General features: G+C 36.6%; 2 protein-coding genes across 7 annotated transcripts; both read right to left on the bottom strand.

The window, feature by feature from the left end:
* Positions 1 to 9933: 9933 nt before the first annotated feature.
* Positions 9934 to 12155, bottom strand: LOC108207140 (light-harvesting complex-like protein OHP2, chloroplastic). The gene is made up of 2 exons (XM_017377601.2): positions 11641 to 12155; positions 9934 to 10252 (listed from the first exon to the last, which is right to left on the bottom strand). The coding sequence occupies exons 1-2, from the start codon at positions 12030 to 12032 to the stop codon at positions 10138 to 10140; spliced, it is 507 nt and encodes a 168-aa protein (XP_017233090.1). The 5' UTR covers positions 12033 to 12155; the 3' UTR covers positions 9934 to 10137.
* A 678-nt stretch (positions 12156 to 12833) lies between these two features.
* Positions 12834 to 16089, bottom strand: LOC108204643 (uncharacterized). 6 transcript variants are annotated; one of them, XM_064092314.1, is made up of 4 exons: positions 16013 to 16089; positions 15823 to 15909; positions 13965 to 14596; positions 12834 to 13179 (listed from the first exon to the last, which is right to left on the bottom strand). In XM_064092314.1, exons 3-4 carry the CDS (start codon positions 14519 to 14521, stop codon positions 13110 to 13112), a joined length of 627 nt encoding a protein of 208 aa, XP_063948384.1. In that variant the 5' UTR covers positions 14522 to 14596; positions 15823 to 15909; positions 16013 to 16089; the 3' UTR covers positions 12834 to 13109. The 6 variants fall into 6 exon arrangements, with proteins under 6 accessions (XP_063948384.1, XP_017229866.1, XP_063948388.1 ...); XM_017374377.2 differs by having other exon boundaries at positions 13965 to 14609; XM_064092318.1 differs by lacking the exon at positions 16013 to 16089 and having other exon boundaries at positions 12834 to 13176; positions 15823 to 15989.
* Positions 16090 to 16665: the final 576 nt, after the last annotated feature.

Raw genomic sequence — 16665 nt, forward strand, 5'->3', positions numbered from 1 at the left:
TGGAGATAAGAAAAGCTGTAGAGACTGTCCACAACACTTCTAGAGTTCGTGCTCATCCATCAAGGATCATTATGAAAATTGAAGGAATGGAGATGAATGTCACATTTAAGAAGTTGAAGAAGATGGTTCACCTGCAAACTTTAGAGAAGATGAAGAAAAATCTAGAGCAACCTCCACCTGAGAATACACTGGAGCAAGTGGCACTGAGTACCATTACAGCAAGGATTGAAGAGATTGAAAACAAGCTTACTCAGAAGAGAGTAGAAGAAGCTGCAAAGAGGAAAGCTGAGCAGAAGCTGATTAATGCAAGAGCCAAGAAACCAAGGAAAGATTAGTTCAGGCTAGAGGAACAATGGCTGCTTGTATTTACTTTTGATTTCTGGAAAATGTAAGATATAATCCAGACTGTACTTAGTATTATTTCCTGCTTAAAGTAGTATGCTTTTTCATTGTGTCAGTTGAGTTATCCTCTTAAAGGATTTGCTTGTCGAACTCTAACAAACAAATAGGGGGAGATTGTAAAGCATATTGTAACGCAAATGTAATTACGATAACTCAACACATCAAAAGACAGGAAACAATACGTAAGTATATTACAGGAATCTACAGGTTGGAGATTCGATACGAACAGACAAAGACAATCAAGATATCTGAGACGAGCATCCGTCCACTGAAAGAAGTTCATTAATATGTTCAAGCCTCAGTGAAGAATAAAGTTCAATGTGTCTGCTATCAAGATTGCCTGAAGATCAAGTATCAAAGACCAGAAGATTCCAGTATATTTAAAGTGATTATTTATAATCAAATTTATCGAAGCAACATCTAACCCGGAATGACTGATCAAGCATATTATCAAGCAAAGGATTCAAAGAATTATTTCAGTTCGAGTCGTTCGTGAACCAGACCAGTGCACAGGACGTCAGGACGTACGAAAGTATTCAGTGGATTCGATCAACGAATAAATTGATCAAGTCAATCAAGCTGCTCCAGGATATATTGCCAAAGGAACTTTTTAATTAGATATATATATATATATATGTATTAATTGTGAATTATTTGGATTTAAATAATTCAAGTAATTAATTTAACACAATTAATTATATATATATGTATATATTTAATTTGTGCAAAATGGAATGACTCGAAGATTTCTCTAAGTAGAAATCTAAGTCTATGCTTATGTTACCACTGGTGGAGCGCAACCTTTGACCAAGTCAAAGGTTGCGACCCCAAAGCTTGTTCCAAGGCGCAACTTTGGTTTTTCTGTCTAAGTACTCATCAGTATACATATAGTGGAGGGAATGGCGCAACGTTTGACTCCAAGTCAAAGCGCCAACTTTGACTTGGGTCACTCTCTTCAGAAACGGCTAAGTCATGCATACAGTGGAAGGGCAACACTGAAGAAGCGCAACATTTGACCCGGTCAAATGTTGCGCCTCTACACTTAATCCCCTTGGCGCAAGTTGTGTTTCCTGAAGATTTTCTCCAAGTACAAATCACAGTGGATTGTTGAGGCGCCATGTTTGACCCTCATGAAGCGCAACGTTTGACCATATACATATATATGTATATTCACTTCTCAAGCGCAAGTTTGTGATGTATATATATATATATATGTATATACAACTGGCGCCACCTTCTCTACTGTAAGGAGTTAGATTTATTTTCATAAATCGAATCCGTCCAGGACGAACTCAAGTCGTCCAGGACGAACTCGTTAACCATGGTTAGTTGTTGGAAAGCCTATAAATAGAGCTTTGTGTTTTCATTTGAAAACAACTACACACTTTGTAAGTGCACACACTATACACGTTCTCGAGAGCTCAATTAGAAAATCGTATTTATCGAGAGTTTGTAATAGAGTGATTGTAGTCTCTGCAGCCGACACTTGTGTTGGAATTTGTAGCACCCGAGGATTATTTCTAATATAAGAATATTCCCCGACTTGCTGGAGTTATTTATTTACGATTGATTTAACATGAACTGAAATAAAGATTATCCGCAATTAAATTAAATCGAAGAAATTGGTACGACGTATTCAACCCCCCCCTTCTACGTCTGATTGGACCTAACAGAACAGATTGCAGACATTTTCACAAAACCTCTTGATGAATCCACATTCACAAGGTTGGTAAGTAAATTAGGTATGTTAAATTTTTCCTAATTTAGAGTGAATTTTTTTCTGTAATTTGGCAGCCAGAATTTGATTAATTTTGATTTATCAAAATTGAATTAGTTATAATTCTGGATAAAGTCTATAATATTTCAATTGATGAACTAGTGAAATTGTCTCAACTGATGTTTGAAACAATATCCTCTTGTTTTGTTTTTCATTCAACTGATGACACCAGTTGAAGACGCTTTCAACTGATCTTCATCAATTGAATAGGAAGTTTAAAGAGGCGCTCATTCCATCCGTTGAAAGTATTATCAGATCTGAGCCGTTGAAACTTCTTTTGTCTCTCTCCTACTTTATACACACGATCGTGTGTGTAATTTTTGTAGAGATAAATAAGAGTAATTTCTTCTCAACGGTAATTTCTCAGCCAATCACAGCAATTTTCTGAGAAAGTATTTAAGTGTTTTAATTTATTTTCATCTCTTTTCATCTCACTCTTTCGAATTCTCAAAGCTCTCTTCTCTCTCTGTGCAAAAGCTAGCTCTAATATTTCTTCAAGTTTTCTCTGTAACTGCAATGGCACCAATGAAGAAGTATACTGCACCAAGTGGGTTCATTTATGAGAAGAACAACTTCGCATCATTTGTGGATACCAAGGCTGTAGAGGAGAAGGAGTATCACAAGATGATGGAGTTCATCAAGTCAAGCCAGCTCTCTTATGCTATGACTGAAGCTCCTACCATCTACCATGAAATAGTGGAGGAGATGTGGACCTCTGCAGAGTTTAATAGTGAGCATGAAACTCTAACCTTCTCTGTCAATAATGAAATTCATTCTGTCAATGCTGATGTTATGAAAGCATGCTTTAAGATTCCTGAAGATACTGTTTTATCTTTGCCTAGTGATGTTCAGTTGGTTAATTTACTTTATGCCATGAATTATGTTTTGCCAACTGATGCCTTAGGTAAAATAGAAAGAAGGGGTCTTAGGAGAGAATGGAGTTATTTATGTGATGCTTTTATTAAGGCATTTTCTGGTAAGATTAGTAATTTCAATGCTCTCACTTCCCAGATTTTACAAATGCTTTACATGTACCTGACTAATGAATATTTCAACTTTGGTGGTTTGATGATCCAAGAAATTGGGGAGAAACTAGGTGATAAAACTGGTAGACCTAGGAATATTTATTATGTCAGATTTCCTATGATGCTAGCTAATCATCTCAACAAAAAGCTAGTTATTACTAACAAGGAAGCCAAGCTTCCCAGTTTTGTGCAGGAAAAGAGAGTCTTTAAAGACCTCTTTAGGATGAATCTGTACCCCTCCTTGGAGGTGGTGTACCTGCCAATAATGGAGGCTGGAAAGCAAAAAGAGGTACATGGATTTCCTACTACTCTTTCTCAACCCTCACCTTCTTTGCTTTCTGCCATCAGGGCTGTTGAAGAGGCCCATCAACAGTCCACACAAGTGGCAAAACCTTCTAAAACCAAGTCTTCTAAACCAACCTCAGATGCCTCCCAAAAGACATCTGTTGTAAAATCCAAGAAACACAAACCTGAGGGGAGTGTGATTGGAGGTTGTGAGGGGGAGGGAAAGGGTGAACATAAAAGAAACCCTAAGAATAAGGATGGAGAGATGTGTGTTGACCAGCCTGGCCACTCTGCAGTCTCCCAAAAGACTGTAGATGTTAATATGGAATTAAGCTCATCCCTAGCAGCATCCTCCCAAAAGGATGTTGCTATTGAAAATAGTCCTCAACCAGGGACACAGTTAAAAAGGGGGAGGGACACCACTTCTTCACCAATAAAAGCTTATGGGAGAAAGAAGCTAAGAAGTGAAAAACTGAAGCACTCTGCACACACACAGGCATCCATTCTGGATTTTATGCCTTTAACTTCTCAAAGTCAGATTGATGTGACTCCAATAAATGTGGAGTCACAGCCCCCTTCTTCATCTCAACCAATCACCCATATTTATGATCTTACCATCTCTACTACTCAAACACAATCCCCAACCTCTTCTGTGGATGTGGAATTAATTCACACCACACTTGTAAATTCTCCATCTTTGGATTTCATGGAGAAGCCCCCATCTGAGATTGATCATCATCATTTTGATGATTTGTTGGATCTTTCTCTTCCATTTCCTTCTTCTGTGACAGTGTGTTCTGTGGATTTTCCTTTAAAATCAATTACCACAGACTCAACTGTCACAGCCTCTAAACCTATTTCTTCATTTTCTTCAACTGATCTCCCTCATCAGTTGACAAGTGTTTGTCCTTCAACTGATCTGCTTAACAGCTCTCATCAGTTGAATGCCTCCTCTACTCATGTTTCAACTGATGTCTCTCATCAGTTGACAACTGCTGCTACTTCAATTAATTTACCTCTTTCTACAGCAGTTGATCACATGGTAGCACAAACACTTCTAGGATTGAGTGGAGTGAGCTATGGAGTGGAGAGGCAGCCTAGTGAGCTGGCAAAAGGAGAGGGTGTGGAGAGTCTGGCATTTTCTTCTAGCCAGGAAAAAGGAGAGGATAAGAGTGACCCTTTAGTAAGGGTAAGTGAGGGAGAGGTAAGTGGTGTGGTGAGCCAAGGGGAGCCCTTGATGCAAGAAAAGAGAGAAATTGAGAGAAATGCAGGTGTCAATGAAGGGTTTAGTGAACAAGAGTTTCAAGCTGAATACAGATCCATATTGGATAGTGTTTCACTAGACCCTGAGACTTTTACTCATGGGATGTCCTCCATTCAAGATTTTGCCAGACTGGACAATCAAGCAGCTGAGAGGCACCTCAATCTGATTCACACTACATCTTCTATGCTTAGAGCAAAGGAGGCACTTACAGCTCTGCCTGCCAATGCTGGAGATGATTTTCATTATGATGATAGTGATGAAGACCTCAATGATGCTCTTGAGGAATCCCTTGTTGAACAACCTTCAACTTCTCTTCCTTCATGGCTCTCCATGCAGTCTGCCAATGCCACTGTTGTTAGCATGGAGCTGGAAAGGCAAGCCTCCACCATTCTTCAATCACAATCTGGAAGCTCATCCTCCTCTCCAGCCATCTCTGCCACCATTGCCAGTCAAGCACTAGACAATCTCAAGCTTCACAAGTATCAATCTCTCCATTTTCAGCATGAGATAGAGCATCTCAATTCTCTTATTGCCTCTGTTAAGACTGATCTGACCAAGCAAATTGATGAAAAGCTTCCAGCTCAGGTCAAATCAGCTCTTTCTGCATCTGAGCAAAAACATCTACAATTGGAAAAGTAAGTGGAAGCTCTGGAAGGAAATGTCTATATTTTAAACTCTAGAATGGATGAGATGTTGCAGCATCAAAGAATTCAGACTGGACTTCTTCAACATCTTCTTCTTGCCTCTGGTGTTTCTCTTCCCAGTCCATCCCCTACACTTGCTGCTAACAAAAAGGGGGAGAAAGAATTACCAACTCCTGCAGAATTGATCAGTCAAATTCCTCCTCCTTTCCACACTGAAAGGGAAAAGCAGAAGAATGCAAGGATGAAAGAATTGGACTCTATTGCAAAGAGAGTGGCTCAACTGGGCAAGAAATCTTCCACATCTTCTACAGCCACCACAGCTCAAATCTCTTTTCCAACCACAACCACAATTCTCAGGGTGATTACACCTGAGATTGTTATACCTTCCAAGACAGAAAAGGGTGAGCCATCAATTGTGAATGAATTCAAGCCCATTCTGTTTCCAAACAATTGTGGCTACTCCAAGCCTGGAAAAGACTCAAGCTCAATCTACTTTCCACTAGCCAGGCCTGACAAAAATGAATACAAGCTTTTGGGCCAAGAGATCAAAAGTTACAAAGACTGTGCAGATGTGGCTTTAAAAGCTCATTTTGCCATCATCTACAGAGAAGGCCAGAAGCTGTTTATTGGAACTGGCCATCCTCACTACTCATTTGCAAAAGCTGAAGAGGTGGCCAGAGAATGTGAAAAAGAGGAGTTTGAATCCCAACTCTCTTTGAACCAAATAGAGGTTGATGAAAGGTATGCTATTGAGCTGGAAGAGGAGTTGGCAGCTGAGCTTTTAAATGAGGAAAGATTGCCTCTTGAATCTTCTCCAAAGAAAAAGAGAGTCAAATCTAAAACTAAGATGCCTGAGGCAGCCAAGAGAAGAGAAGAAGTGCCAGAAAAGCCTATCTCAAAGCCTTCTTCTCCAATCAAGGACACCACAGTGGTACATCCAGATGTCAACTTCCATGATGAGCCAATAATGCCAAAGGAGGAGCCAATTGACTTGGAAGATATCCCAATTCCAGCTTTTCTTGTTCAAGAATCTTCCAAGCCAAAGAAGAAAGTCAAGTCTGTGGCTAAGAGGATGGCTAACCCTCCTAAACCTCCAAAAGAACCTGAGAACCCTGATGACTATCTCATTATTGCTAACATTGAAGAAATTTCTGAGTTGGAGCTGGAGCTGGATGATCTTCAAGAAGTAAGAGGAATAGAAGCAACTTCAAAGTTACCTGAAAGATTGGTATTCTCTTACAAAAACAAGGGTGATGTCATCTGGCCTCTTCACAGAGTTCTGAATTCTGAGGGATTCAGTTCTCTAACAAAAATATATGGATCTATGAAGAGGACTGGAGGATTTACACCACCTGCAAAGCAAATGGTACTAAAGAGAATCCTTGAGATCAGGAAGGAATGGAACTCAGATGCTAGTCTACAAAGAAGGCTGAAAATTCCCTACACTGGAAAGAAAATTCATCATGAACCTACTCCAGTCATGGAATTTAGGGACAATCAAGGTGTTAGGAGATTTTTCAGACCTAAAGATCAACTCAAGGTTGCTAGCTTGAATACTCTGAAGACTCTCTAATCCAAGCTCAACAGACAAGATAGTGATGAAGAATGGTTCTACAGGATCTTTCAGAAACAGATCAATATTCTTGAAGAAAAACTTAAGTCCAGAAGAAGAAGATCTTCTAGGAACAAGTAACTGCTCAGTCTAGAGGAGCATAATCATATGTAATCTTTTCTAACTCTTGTATTTAAATTCTGCATTTTATTTTATTAATGTTTTGTTATCATCAAGTGTAGAATTTATGTCTGCATCTTCTCCAGTCATAAATTGGGGGAGATTGTTAGGAATCAATAATTTTTGATGATAACATAAACATTTTGTAACATGTCTTACTTAGAATCTTTATCAAATTTCAGTTGTAATTGTTACATTTCTTGTCTTTGGGAATTATCAACGGATGGGTAGAATAGGATGGCTAATTGTAAATATCCAATGCCATGTAATTTTATCTAAGTGAAGGATATTCAACTGATGAGATGTAACTATTCAACTGATGAAGACTGGATGATGTTTCAACTGATGAAAATCAAGCATTCAACTGATGACAAAGTGTTCAACTGATGATGCTGAGGAATTCAACTGATGAGACTGGAACAACATTCAACTGATGGAGTCTGTAATTCATTCAACTGATAAGCCGGGCATTCAACTGATAAAGTCAAGAGCAGTTGAAAGCAATCAGAACTTTCAACTGATGAAGCAAAGAGCAGTTGAAAGTGACTAGAGCTTAAGTCTGACAAATCACATGGATCGAATTACACTAAAATAGACATGGAAGCCTAATTAGGAAAATAAAGAAGAAGCAGAAACATACTTATCTCATGCAGTGCAATCTGGATCAAATCAAGATGATGGTCAAAGATGAAGACATCTCAGAAAGCATGCATAAGACAAAGTTGTGCAGCATTGTTTTTAGATTAGAGTGCATTTTGTAATCTAGCTAAAAGCTTTGTAAAACTTGGAGTATATAACCAAGTTAGTAGCATCAGTTGAACTTGTTCAAATTACTTGAGAGAAAAATCTGAGAGTTAGAACTTGTTTGAGTGATGAACCAGCAGCTGTGCGAATTGTAAAACAATCCACAGATTCTTCTATATAAAATCTCACGGGTGGATCATTCAATCCACCCGTATTTTTAATACTTGGTGTTTTTCCAATTTATTGTGTTCTTAGTGTATTGTTCTTGAATCTTTTAAATTTGTAAAAGATTGTATTCAACCCCCCCCTTCTACAATCTTTCTCATAGTTGGTGTAAAATAACAGGGATAAAAAGAATGGAACCTTGAGTTTGAATCAAGAAATGTATCTACGTAAATTTCAAAATTGGTTTGGGATGCAGAATTGCAATCTGGCACGGACTTCATTGGTTGTAGGGAAAAGATTAATGCGTAGTAAAGATCCTGAACAAGGACAAGAAACATTGGATGTGCCATATGCCCAAGAAGTCGCAAGAAGTCGGAAGTTTAATGTGTGCTATGTGGTGCACTCTACCAGACTTGACCTTTCTTGTTAATCTAGTAAGTAGATTTTAAGGTAATCCTAATCAAGCCCATTGAGAGGTTGAGAAGAGGATAATGAAATACATAAAAGGTACATTGCACCACAAATTGGTCTATCAGGGAAACAGTCCTGAGATTATTGGATACTCTGATTCAGATCTTGGAGGTGTAAAGATGATGGAAAATCCACTTCATGACATTTGTTTATATTTGGAGTTGCCGTAAGTTGGGAAAGTAAGAAACATGGATATGTTGCAAGAGACACACAAGAAGCTGAGTATGTAGCTTGTAGCATGGTTGCTACTCATGTTGTCTGGATAAGACGTATCTTACTAGAGTTAAATCTCAATCTCATAGATGGGCCTATTGAAATTTATCGTGATAATATGTCAGCTATAGATTTAATTTATAATGGTGCAAATAGTTCGAAAGGACAGACATTGATATACAATTTCATTATATTCATGATGTAGTAGAAACGAAATAAGTGAAAGTACCATATATTCCCACGAGTGATATGATTACGGATCTTTTAACCAAAGATATTCTGGCAGAATTATTTGTAAAACATGTTTGTTGGTTTTATGGGACTAAGAAATATATAGTCTGGTTTCAAAATAAAAGAAAGAAATATATAGTCTATGTGAAATGTGGGAGCCACATGAATTATTTGAAATAAAGTCAAGTGTGAGATGTTATTTGACTAAATTTCAAATAAATTAAATACTTATGAGAGTTACATGTATGAATTAATTAATAGAATTATGTACATTAATTCTATTAATTGAAATATATATATATGGCAGTTTCTTTTAGAGGTGGAGGATATATTTTGTATGCCTATATATGGTTGTGGAACAACAAAAGTAAAAAATTGCTTGTTCTAAAATATAATCCAAAACCCTCTATAATATATTACACAATTTTTGTTCTTCATTCCATTTTACCTTTTACCTATTTAAAAATGCAACTTCTTTCCAATTTCTTTATGAGAAAAGGTCCGGGCGGTCAAAAAACACACAAGTATTGCTTAGATTTTATTTATTAACGTTAGATAATATAGTGCTTCTAATTTTGAAAGAAAACGCTAGATCATGTAGAGTTTTGTTTTTTTAACTCAGCAAAACACTACACGAAGTAGCGTTCTGTAAATGCTATACGAAATAACATTATGTTCTTTTAACCCCAACAAACACTACACATTATAGTGTTAATAAGTGATTTTGGAGGGCATTTTTTGAGATCATGATTTTTCGATATTAACATTTTAAATTGTGATAATAGGGTCAACACCTTTTCTTTATGGATTTACTAAAATATTGTCTTAAATTCAAATATAAAAGTTTAGGTACTCATAATTAACAAAAAATTGTCACTGTTCCTGAAGTGTGGTATGTCCCATTTTTGTTTACATCAAATGTATTCTATTCCATCGCTGAATAGAATTGACAAGTTTTAGAACTGTGCTGATACAAGGAAGAATAAAACTACAAACTTGTATTTCCTTTAACCTTCACAAGTTTTGGAGCTGTGAATGATGTTACAACTATATATATATAATCACATGGCTTTGGCAAATAAAATGAAAATATCACTCCGGAGAATAGATTACTGAGGGTATTCAAGATGGCTAAAGGACTACAAGTGAAAACATAGCAGAGAGCTTGGTGATCAAGAGAAAATTCAGTCGAGATCTACGATCCCAAAATTTGAGAGTAGGATCTTCACTTGATCAACAAAGTCTGAGCCTGTGGCATACTCTGTTAGCATCCCAACAGCAAAACCAAACATTGCCCATCTGCACCAAATACAAAACCAGCAGGACTAGTTCATCATTCGGACACTTACAAACATTTCATCAGACAAAAAAAAATCAAAATATTGTGGAGGATCGGTGAACTGATATAAAGAAAACTAAAAACTGAGTATTTTAACAAACATGTACATAATCAATGTGTTCCTTTGTTACTAGAGGTAGTCACATAATATGAATTGCTGGTGTCAGCACGAGTATACAAGGGGCAGAGGTGATAATCACACAAATAAAAAGATCTTGATTTCTCCTCTTCATTGGCCCGAGAAAAGGAGGATGGAAGATACTTCTGAATAGTTCGACAGCTTGAGATTTTATTTGATAAGAATACCGCCTACACCATGCTAGCTAGCTATACGTGAGTGCATCAATATCTCTTTGCAAGTATGAATGCATTAGCACCAGACGAGTTTCAGGAGATGCATTCGTAATACTTTTGCATCGAACCTATCCACGATTCTAAATACATACCGGTTAGTAGTTTGTATTGGCAATTCCCCTTGTCACTCCATAGGCTGTGGGATACACCCATAACTCCTTATACTTACTGATGTCGTGCGACTCATGTTTGCGTAGAGGGCACAGCTAGAGTTGGATAGACTTCAGGTTCCTTAATCTCAACAATTCAGGAAATGCATTTCTACTTGTATGTTGTATTTTGCATCATTTTTCATGCAAAGCAAATAGGGGGCAATAAAACTCTATGAAAAGATGGCGGTTTGATTCAATACTTCGCATACAGGTTTGGTTTAAGTCAATCAACTAGCGGTCTTGGTCCTATTGAAAATACAAGTGAAAGTGAATTCCGAAAAGAAATGATATGAAAAAAAAATAGCCATTGTTGGGGCAGTCGTGACAATTCTAGTTATGGCAATTTTGCTTATTTATTCGGTGTCAAGGACATTCGGAATTTCATCTCTAATGAAACTTGTTTAGTTATGGATAGGAATGGGAACAATTATTCCATATAATTTGATATTGAACAACATATTTTAGAAAGACGATTTATAACATTTTTGAGCCCATTAGCTAGGAAACTTCAATCATTCACACACAATCATAAATTATATATACCTATTATTGACCATGGGGATTAATGCTAACCTGGGTACTTGTATCAAGAAAATCAAGTGTTTTCATCACTCATAACCTCAAGTTTATGCTAATACTACTTGTACTGAAAAATGCTTAAAGGAATGAAGAAAAAAAAAATCACTAGCATTATTGTTCAACGTATTACTCTATTCTCTTGATAAGAGGTCGAGACATAACCGAGTCATGTGTGTGAGTATATAAATTTCTGCAATTTAGTATAAAAATTTGTGCAATTTTCGATTACTGAAAAACAGTAGTGATATTTACGAAAATATTACCTGCCATTGGAAATTTCATTCTTGGCAAGAAACCCAAAAAAGGGACCCTGATTAGCCTCCTCCAATTTCTTCTTCTTGAAAAAATCCTGCAACTCCTTGGCCTTCTGTCTCTGAAACTCCATGGTCACTAGACTCTTCTTCTCACTCTCCACAACGGGTGGCGAAACAGCCACCGGCTTAGGAGGGGAAGCTGATGGCTGAGAAGGAGGAGTAGGTCTTGCAGGAGGAGCAGCCACAGGTCTTCTTAAAGGCCCATCAGCCTGAGAACTCCTGATTGTAAGACTAGAATGTTTTGGTGCTGAGAATCTGAAAAGGGTAGCATTAGATGATGATGATGGGGAGGTTGCTTTGGTGATTTTAATGCAGGGGAATGCTGCTGTTGCTGCTGACATTGTTGTACTTGATAGTTTGTAGCTTTGCAGTTTTTTTGGGAGTTGGATTGGGAGATTGGATGGAGGGTGTTCTGTTGTGACTTATCATTGAATCTTTGAATCTAGTATGTGGACAACATGTAGCCAAGTTTTTCATTTTTAACTTGTCAAAAGTTTATACATTCTGCATTACCAAGTTTTCTGCATTGCATTATGGACTTATTTATTTTTCTTTTTGTCAATTATTAAGTTTGCAAAATGAGTTCTCAAGTAAAAGTTCTAATTAAGTTCCCTCCTCACATCATCAGGCCCTAAACTTAAAACCCGACTTTAAACTTAAAAATATATGTTTGTGTAATAAGTCAAAACCAACTTAAAATTAGAATTAAGTCAAAACTGACTTAAATTCAAAAATTAGTTTGAGACATTTTTTTCGGTAAATTAATTTTTTAAAACTTTTTTTTTTGATAAAAATTACTAATAAAATAAAAATTACCCATAAATCATTTTTATTATTATACTTTTAAATACTCACAAGTCATTAGACATTAATAGGTCAAAATTATTCAAACAGATATTTTAAACTTCCAGGTTGTCACGAGTCACGTTGAATCATAAAATCAGCCAAAATGGTTATCAGAAATCAAGGATAAAACCACAGCATATTTTTCATTTATAAGAAAAATTTCTCTGTCCAGCAGAAGACATTTTTTTAGGTGTGATTTTTCGCCTATGTGGAGCAATGACATAGGATTCGACAAATAAGAAAATTTATCAGATTTTTAATTGAATAATTACAAATATACTTAATTTAGTCTTACCTACTGAGAAAAATTTGAATAATCACAAATTTGTAATTACAAAAATAATCTTAATACAGTACAAGTGTACAACTCCAAAAAATGAAAGGACCTACTCCTAAGATTACATTCAAGACAATTGATTTTCGCATATCTTCTTACTCTTTTTGCTAGCAAACAATTTGATATCCCCGATCAACTCTGTAATATTTGTCGAAATCAACTGTTTGAAGCTCCAGCTACATTATACTGCACGAGAACTCCTTCCGTTGCCAAAGTGATTATCTTCCCCCCATCACTACATTATGTTGCACGAACATGCCCTTTCGCTCGCTCTGTCGAATTCGTTATCGGATCCATCATCACTGCTACAACATGAAGTTCATTGCGTAAGTATGTAGGAGTTTTGATCAGAGAAGAGTAGAGCTCCAGCAAACAGACAGTGCAATATATATTCATATTATCTAAAAACAACATAAGGTGAAGATTATACAACAGAAACATGGATCAATTGATTTTCAAAGTAATATGCAAGTAAGCTCCCACAATCATAGTTTAAACAATATAGCATCAGGGCTGACAAATTCTGAACTGAGAGAGAACAAATTTTAAATGAAAGGAGCACAAAGTCAGGATACATTTCAGGTTTACATGTTCTATGCAGTGAGTTCTACTTTCAAAAGTATATTTCTTGCTACATACAACTTTTCAAAAGTATATTCTTGCTATAAATATCTACCTAAACAACTCTTCCTGCTTTACAATTTAAATATTCCCTGATTCTTAAACCTTTTTTACATTAAGAAAACAACTGCTATGCACATACTACCGATCATTATAATTGTTTAATCTGTCCTAAAGCACATGCCGTAAACTTTAAATTCAACTACTTTTTGCAGAAGTTGTTTTATACATTTAATCCCGTAAAAAATCTCAGTACTAAGTTGTGCTGGCAAATATTAACGAGAATGCACTTGCATCAAGTACACTGTACAAGAGAAGCTCTGGATTCGACCAATGTGCACAAGAGACATACATAATTAGCGATAACAAAAAATTAAAATCTATCCTGGAACTGTAGAAAGGGTGGGACGAGTAAATGATAAATGTAAAATATATTCTCTGATTCTTTCCAATTTCAAAGTTATCATACCTGGTCTCGAATTCCCGGACCTCAACAAGCTCTCCTCCACTCACATCCATCCACTGCACTTTCCGCTTTTCGATGTAATCAGTAAAGCTAGTCTTTTCGTTTGCTGCATCAATCTCACCACTGACCGCGCTAGGAACTGGATTTATAGTTGTTGACTTCTTCAAGCTACTCTTAAGATCATTCTGTTTTGCAATTATGTCACTGTCAACAGGAGCACTATTCTTACTGTCATCATTCCCTTTGTCAAAGACAGGAGGTTCGGGCAAGACGTCCTGCTGCTGAGTTGGTCCTACCTTTAAAGGAGACGGGCCCTCAAGTTCTGAGGCAGTGTGACCAAAACAGACAAATGAGGCGCACCCGCGCACAAGTCGATTCTTACTGGAAGCCAGCTGGAGATTAGGATCAGTTTCTTGGTCCACTAGCTGATAGTGACTCCACGGCGTAACTCTCATGGGTTTTTCTTCAGTCTTCTGACCCAAGAGAAGAAGGGCAAGACCCTTACTATACCCAGAAGCTGAAGCAGAAAAAAATCCACCTCCTTCCACTGCCAATAACATCAGTTCTGATCATCCACGCATCACAAATTAGTCCTTGATTCAATTCACTCACTTGCCCACAGACAACAAAGCCACCTGCCCTTGACCACTGTAGTTAATTAGCCGTGACATTATATTAACAAAGCGAAAAGAAAAAGAAAAAATTAGACCCTTCTAGTATTTAGGAAATTTGAACAGCATAAAAATCGATTCTTCAAAAAACATCGCCATATTTCTGAAACTACCCATTTCATAGCTCATAAACTTGTAACAAGACAACAAGGCACAAAAGAACATGATGGAAAAATGTCTATTTTCTTTAATACAAATATAAAAAAAACTTTTGCAGACACAAGTTGAAACTTTAGATAACCAAAATACTAAGCACCAAATACAAAACTAGGATTACTAATGCTAACACTTCAATCTAGTATCAAGCTAAAAGTGTATAATGGTGCATTCGGTTGACATTTCATTTCTATAGCTCAAGAAAACCCAAAAAAGTAAATATCTCCCACTCTCACATTTCAACCAAAAGTCCAGCACGCTCAACCTGTGGTGACTTGGACTAAAAGGTCAAAATATATGAGAGCCCAAATTTGAATTTAAATGAAGCCAAAAATGTCATCAAGGTCTATATTTGTTCAAACAAAAACAATAAATTACTATGATTGCCAGGTTAGGCCGAATCTTCAAAGTACTTAACAAATTCTAGAGGACTGCAGAGTTTTTATATTGTATTAAGTGGGATCAAAATTTCATTTAGCTTGCAGATTTTAATTCATAATCAATTTTATATCTGCATACCGGTTGCAAATTCAGTAGGATTAAACTCACTCTTCCCCGATGCTCCGCAGGATAATTGTATGTTACTTTTTGAGCAGAAAAATCTTTTTTTATATATCAGCTTCACTTGCAAACACAACATTCTATGATCTTTGTTCAATTAAATCTCCCTCCCTCCCTCTCTCTCTCTCTCTCTCTCTCTCTCTCTCTCTCTGTGTCCCCCCCCCCCCCCAAACTATCTCTCTCTCTCTCCCCCCCTCCCTCCCTCTCCCCCCCCCCCCCTCTCTACCACACACACACACTCTCCATCATTTTTTCGGATAAGGTCAATTCCGAGAGATTTAAATTAGGCATACATATATCTCCACCGATACTCGAAACCTTGAGTACTACTTAAATAAGGACCAAGAATATCGCTACTCTAAGACAAATCTGAAAACACTAAAAAAGCAAAACAGATAGATCAAGTATCACCCAAATCAAGTTCCATTCAAATCTAAGAAGCAAAATGAACACAGTGATTGTGAAAAACTCACAGATCTGAGTCCTGAGAAAGATTACAACTTGTGCAGCAACGCACAACACTGGATCCGATGGTCGAATGATGAATCAGCCTAAAAAAACTTCAGATAAAATGAAAGAGTTAGAAATAGAATCTGTGTGTATACTGAATATATGACCAGATAATACTAGAATAGACACAAGTATATATAGTACGAGACTTACCGGGATGTTTATACATACATTTCTGAAACTAACTACTTTTAAACCCAAGTACACCACTGACACGGTGAATGTTGGTGCGTCAACGCTTTATATACTGCTTTTAAACAAATATATTTATAAATATTTTGAACAAATATATTTATAAATATTTTCGAGCTGAGATTTACAAATATTTCTATTCGTTTTTTAAAGCAAAGGTGTAAATTTAATAATAAAAGTCATACGGCATCTACATTAGAGTTGAGTGGACAAACAGGGAATTGTAATCGCTTGTTCTCGTGAAAAAACAACTAAACGATTTTTTGAAGATAATATATATACAAATACAAGTACCCTCTTCATCGTACCCCCGATTGAGCTATCGTTTTAGTTATCGATCAGAACTGTGATTTCATACGAATTCTATCATCAAATCAAGACTCCCACTTACAATCATTAAGCAAAAACAAAGCTCTTATCAGGGACAGAAAACAACTTAAACTACAAGCCAAAAAAACGAAATAAAAACAAACTAAAAACATATAAAAATAATAAATTTAGATCGGATAGTCGAAGCCACAACATAGGCGATTAAATCTCAAATCCGATAAGGTGCGCTTGAATCGAATAAAAAAAAGTAAACCGAATACTCCGATGATATAGATGTAAAAATA

Source organism: Daucus carota, chromosome 1 (genome assembly GCF_001625215.2).
Source record: "Daucus carota subsp. sativus chromosome 1, DH1 v3.0, whole genome shotgun sequence".
In the NCBI taxonomy this organism is placed as follows: Eukaryota; Viridiplantae; Streptophyta; class Magnoliopsida; order Apiales; family Apiaceae; genus Daucus; species Daucus carota.

Excerpts from the sequence above, each read along its gene's own strand:
- LOC108207140 (XM_017377601.2), bottom strand. The coding sequence starts at position 12,032 with ATGTCAGCAGCAACAGCAGCATTCCCCTGCATTAAAATCACCAAAGCA. Across the intron at positions 10,253-11,640 it reads AATGAAATTTCCAATGGCAG|ATGGGCAATGTTTGGTTTTG; the intron begins GTAATATTTTCG and ends TATTTGGTGCAG.
- LOC108204643 (XM_064092314.1), bottom strand. The coding sequence starts at position 14,521 with ATGTTATTGGCAGTGGAAGGAGGTGGATTTTTTTCTGCTTCAGCTTCT. Across the intron at positions 13,180-13,964 it reads GTCCGGGAATTCGAGACCAG|CAGTGATGATGGATCCGATA; the intron begins GTATGATAACTT and ends TTCATGTTGTAG.